Here is a 6,000-nt window from a genome sequence, read left to right on the forward strand (position 1 = left end):
TATCCAGAACTAGAATTACTAAGTTAATGAATATGAAAATTACGTAGCCTCTGATATTTTATTTATTTATTTATATCACCATGTTATTTCCCAGAGGGATTCCAACAATTTCGACTACCACCAGCAACGTGCAATTATAGCAGGCTCACCAGAGTCACACAATCTCTTGGGAATCATCTCCCCCCTGTACCCAACCGTGCTAATTCTAGACAACTTTTATACCTTACGGCCAGGTTTTTTTTTTAACATGAATACACCCTGCCACCTCTCTCCGCTTCTTTCTCAAACCAGAATGGGGAAGGGGGCTCTAACTCAGAGGCTACCTATGAATAATTTCATAATAAACCCTTGCATGGGCATCATTCTTTAAGCTTTCCAAAGAATTGTCACATATACGATCTCACTGAATGCTCGTAGCCACTTCTCAGAGGGACAGCAGAGTTTTTTAATGGCCAGGGATTGCCACTTGTTTCTCTCTCTTGCTGAAGAGGGCTGTCCCTTAACACCCAAGGCCTCTGTGGTGACACCGGAACAGGGGGAGAAAGGGTTGTGCTCAGCACAATTAACGATGAAACCTGGGTCTTGTGAGTCAGCTTTCCTTAGTGAACGGGCACATTCCTGGCAAAAGCTCAAGAGGACTACAGTACATGAGATCTTGACCTTGGGCTGCTCCCTTCCTGCCAGGTAAAGGGCCAGCTCCCCTCCTGTGGCCTCCACAACAGCTCCTGTTTACCAAGCCCTCCAGGAGCACTGGCTCCGTTTACCTAAACGTTAATGTTAACTTGAGGAGAGAAAACTGACCCTGAATTTGGCCTCTGGAGTTGTGAGTTGTCTTTGCCCTTTTTCGAATCCTTGCCCAAGTGGTATAAACAAGCCGTGGCCGCTTATATTTGTCTGCCTCAAAGAGAAGAACAAAAAAACAGTCAAATTCTGTTTACTTTCGCACAAGAGGGCCTCAGGCACGTAAGCAAGGAAGAGATGGAGCCCATGTATTGATACTTCTGCAGGAGCTGGTTCATCACGGCAGCCTTGCCCACCTTCCCCTGTAAACTAGGCTACCTATGACACGAGAGCCTCTTGGAAGGTACCCGAGACAGGTGCAAGACGGCAGACAACAGTCAGTGCCACGTGTAACTATATTTGCTTTCTGTTTGGGGGCTTTCTCTTCTCCCAGCTCTCTCCTTCCTGTTTCATCCCCAAGGCTAAATCCTTCTGGCTTCTCTCCAACCCTTGAAAGAGAACGGCTCTCTCAAAAGTTGCCTACCGGGCTTCCCTGGTGGCACAGTGGTTGGGAGTCCGCCTGCCGATGCAGGGGACACGGGTTCGTGCCCCGGTCCAGGAGAATCCCACGTGCCGTGGAGCGGCTGGGCCCGTGAGCCATGGCCGCTGAGCCTGCGCGTCCGGAGCCTATGCTCCGCAGTGGGAGAGGCCACAGCAGTGAGAGGCCCGCGTACCGCCAAAAAAGAAAAAGTTGCCTACCAGGGCTTGCGTCCTGAATCTAGCCTACAGAAATGTTTACTGGGCCACGGTGGTGGTGGTAGTTGTTATAGCTGTAAACTAGAAGTAGCTGCCAATAACTAGGAAATGTAGATTTCTCATAAAAACAGCTGCCAATAACTAGGAAATGTAGATTTCTCATAAAACAACTGCCAATAACTAGGAAACGTAGATTTCTCATAAAAACAGCTGCCAATAACTAGGAAATGTAGATTTCTCATAAAAATCTAGATTTCCATTCCTCTTTGGAAAAGCAGGTCCCCACTGCCTCACGCCAGCAATCAACTAGGGCTGAGCAATGGCTCCCTCTTTAGCCATTTTCCAGCCTGTCCCAGTCCCCGTCTTTCCCTATTGTCTCCGTGATTCAGGAGCCAAGTGACAGCTGTCCCTGTGCTATTATCTTCCATATAGTAGCATTAAGAGAGAGGGAACATTTTCATATGCCTCAGATCACTTCTCTCTCATTTAGGCTACACGCCTGACCCCAGACATCTGAATTTACCCATCCTCCACCTGCGCATCTCTACTTCTCTTTCCCAGTCTCAACAACTGCTCCCTGCTAACCTGGGGGTTCCTCTCCTGCCTTAAAATTTGTTCAAAAGCAGTCTTGCAGCCTCGGGGAATCAAAAGAGGTGGGGCCACAGATTCAAAGGACAAGGCTAAGGAGAATACAAAAGAGAGAAGGGGGCTGCTGCTGGCATCCTGAAATACTATATTTCCCAGTTTAAGGGCCTCTGCAGTCAGGGATGTGGCTTTAAATCACTTGCTAAGAGGCAGCTGTAGTGACGTGGCTAAGAACTCAAGATTCTGGAGTCTATCTGCCTGGATTTAAATCCCTGCTCTGCCACTTCCTAGTTGTGTGACCTCAGGCAATTTACTTATCATAACAGCCCTCTGCCTTAGTTTCCCCATCTGTAAAATGGTCTGCCCCAGCCATGGGAATTAGATGAGGTAATTCATTTGAGTTAATACAATGTGCTTAGAACAGTGCCTGGCACATAGTAGGTGCTCACTAATTGCTACCTATCATTCTCAGCTGTGTGGCCCTGGACTGTGAACTCCCTGATGGAAGAGGCTATGTCTAAATTCTCAGCTCCTACCACAGTGTCTGGCGCATAGCAGAGGTTTCTATGCTTCTTGAATGAATGGACTGGAAGGATGAATAAATGCATGAACTAGTTTCACCTAACTAAGGTTCTTTTTCCTCATTTATATAATAGAAATGTTGCTGTGAGCATTAAAAAATAAAAAACATTTTTTAAAGCATCGACCTTGCATCCTTTCATATAGCAGGCACTTAAAACACTTAGTTTCATTCACTTATAATAGTAAATACAATTTACAACCTACTTACCAAGTAACAGGTATTAACTATACTAAAGCACTTTATATACATACTGTCTCATCTCATCCTCATAATATCATATCACAGATACTCTCTTCCCTCTATTACAGATGAGAAGGCTGAAACATGGAGAGGTTAAGAGGCAGAGCTGGGATTAGAAGCCATGTCTGTCTGACCCCACCAGCTGTCTCTCCTCTATACTCCATGCACTGCCTTTTCCTCTCTGTTGATCACCTATAAATGATCGTGACCATAAAGAGAAGCAACTTACTTCTTAGCTCCCAGAAACAGTCTCGGTGACTTTAGTCCCTTAAGAATCAGCTGGTCCCACATTGTTTTCCTTAAAGCCAAGTGCCTCTAAATTCCCACTTCCAACAAGGGGCCTAGGTCTCCTCAGGTTTGACATAACCTGGGACCAGCCCTATTGTTTCTACTTCGCATTTATTTTCACTCTGTTTCTTTCCCTTCTTTTCACCAGTATCCATGCTGTACCAGGGCTCTTATTTGGAGTGTAATTAGAACATTTTCTGGTGGAAGTCCTGAATATTACAACTGGGAGGGACCTTGGAGTGTGTCTAGTTCAATCTGTTTGCTTTTTAAAGGTTTTGAAATCCCCCCTCCCAGCTACTGGAGGGGACATGCACAAAGCCGGAGAGAAGTCTGCAGAGCCAGGATCAAAGCCCCAGTTTCCTGCCCTTCTACATAGCTTTCCATTATGCCAGGTAGGTGAGCAGGCAATGAGGACCGAGGGATTTGGGGAGTTCAAAAAAGAACACTATGTTGTACAAATATATGTAGCAAACATAGAAAATACCATCTTCAGTTTTTCTTGATGACACAAGACACATTCAATTCACCTTCCCAAGTAGGAGAGTTAAGATAGTGAAGAAACCCTGATGTTTCCTTCCATTTTGGTATGGGATTTGATCTTGGGATCTTCCAAGTCAGAGGCTGCCAACTAAAGCCGGGTTAGGCAGCATGAAAATGACCTTCATTGGCCACCAGGGGGAGGGGATGAGCACTGGGATGGCTCCATGCAAACGAACACTTTGCAGGTTACTTGGAGGGACTCGTTTCCACCTCTGAAGGACTACTCATGTTGACTACTCTTCTTGGCTCTAAGGGTATTGCAGAAGGGTGGGAAATGTTTAGTGCTCTCCTTTGCAAGGCTGAATTAATATGGGTGTTCTGTAAATGGGAGGAAAAGAATCATTTGGTAGTTAAGTGTTTCAAGTTTTCGCCAAGTTTTTTCACCCTGACCTTCACAGCCTAGACTTTTCTTTCAGTCTGTAGGAATTCATATGGCACTGAAGAGTTTTTCCTACTGTGTCTGCCTGTGACTTTCCTTCTCTTCTCCCAAATAATAGGCTTTCCTGCACTCCCCTCCCCTTCTCATCTTTTGGTCCTCATTCCCCTCCTAGACGCATCCTCTGAAGGTTTTCAGTGGGTAGCCCTTAGAAAAGGTCGAAGTAGATAGGGGAAAAAAAAAAAAGGTGTGGAGGTAGGACCCCTGGATCTTGCTTTCAGCTTTGCCTCTTTGACATAGTATGTCACAAGAAGCCAGTACTTATCTCCTCCCTCATTCCCTGTCTTCTCCATCATTACAGAATCACCAGGAAGATAAAAGCTTCATATCCAGAAAAGTGCATTGAGCTTTGAAGCAGGCAGGATAAAATAAGATGCCTTCTATGGTCTTTGGCTTTTCATTCTAGCCACCCTTTGAATTTCAGCACAGGGCCTGAAGAGATCCTTAGCAAAACGTGGACTAACAAGGGAGGGGAGGGGACACTCAGGTACTCAAGGGCTTTGCCAGTAAGTGCTGAGAATGACTGACCACATTCCCTGGGAACAATAAGAATCTTGCTGACTCAGATGCCACCTTTTATTCGGCTAGAAACTGAGGAATTCTGCAAAACTGGAAGATGCAGTTTTCAGAGCAGGCTCATGCCCAGGCATTTTCTCCACAAAACGCAGTGCATAACTAACAAAGACAGATGGTTCTGGATCTAAATCCCATCTCTACCACTTACTACAAGGGCGATTGTGGGTGAGTAACTGAGTTTCTTTGTACCTCAGTTCCCTCATAAGTAAAGTGAAGATAATAATATTCATCTCATGGGGTTGCTTTAAAGATTAAATGAGTTAATATTTCTAAAGCTCTTAAAGCAGTGTTTGGCTCAAAATAAGGGCTATATTGTAAAATGAAAATATAATGGTGGCATTGGTGTATACAATAAATAACTTATTTAAGTGCCTGGCACATACCAGTGCTTAGTAAACTGTTGGCTCCCTTCCTGCGTCATCCCCAAATGGAAGTTACATTTTTCCCTAGGGTTCATATCCCAAAGAACTTTTCTCAAGCCTAGAAGAGTTTTCCTTCAGGAGGGTGAGAAATAACATCTGGAAATGAAAGAAAAAGAGGCTGGAAAGGGGGTAGGTTATTTGCAGAGGGCTGTGTTGCCAAGAAAAACAGCAGTGTCTTTCTGTTAAGGATTCTCCAGGCAAAGGAAGAAAGGTTATCAAGAGAAGGATCCAAAGATGGGGAAGGGGGAGGTGGAGAGGGTTGTGCGATTCCCAGGGATCTCTTGTATCTAAGGGACTGCTCCCTGGGGGCACCGGGTTTGGGAAATCGAGGGAGGCCAGGAAGTGAGGGTGCACACAAAGGGCGACCCGGGTTCGGGAGAAAAGCTAGGACAGGAGGGGAGTAAGGAGCTGGGAAAAGAAGGGTCGGTGTGCGAGAAAGGTCCTGGCATGAGGGTCTTGAGGATGAGAAAAGGGTGTGAGAATATTTTAGCAGTGAACTCAATATGGGGCGTGGAAGAGGGTGAGCGATACCTAGACCTGCTGAGAAGCGGTGGGCTATGGAGCCGAGAGGAAGCGGGTGCGGTGCGGGTGGCTTTTGCCACCTGGTAGAACGCCACCAGGGAGGGCAGAGGGGTAGCCCTGGGGCACTGGGCACCGTGGGGGCCAACGGGGACACGTAGAACCTGGTTTTCAGAGGGGAGGCACTAGGAAGCCGCGGCCTGGGGACAGCACCGAGCTTTAGGGCGCTCTTACCCGCGATTTTTACTCTCCCGTCTCGGCCCCGCTCTGCCACCCGTACCGCTCGCAACCACACTTGTGGGTCCACTGCTCGAAGGATTGAGACACGCTCCCAT

The 6,000-nt window shown here is 46.5% G+C and overlaps 1 protein-coding gene across 1 annotated transcript in view; it reads right to left on the minus strand.

The window, feature by feature from the left end:
* TTLL6 (tubulin tyrosine ligase like 6) overlaps positions 1-6,000 on the minus strand; it is a 35,110-nt gene extending 29,110 nt beyond the window's left edge. The window contains 1 exon segment of the mRNA XM_024744460.1: positions 5,900-6,000. Within this exon segment, the coding sequence (XP_024600228.1) occupies positions 5,900-6,000 (101 nt within the window).

This window comes from Neophocaena asiaeorientalis, unplaced genomic scaffold (genome assembly GCF_003031525.2).
Source record: "Neophocaena asiaeorientalis asiaeorientalis breed wild unplaced genomic scaffold, Neophocaena_asiaeorientalis_V1.1 scaffold1, whole genome shotgun sequence".
NCBI classification, from domain to species: Eukaryota; Metazoa; Chordata; class Mammalia; order Artiodactyla; family Phocoenidae; genus Neophocaena; species Neophocaena asiaeorientalis.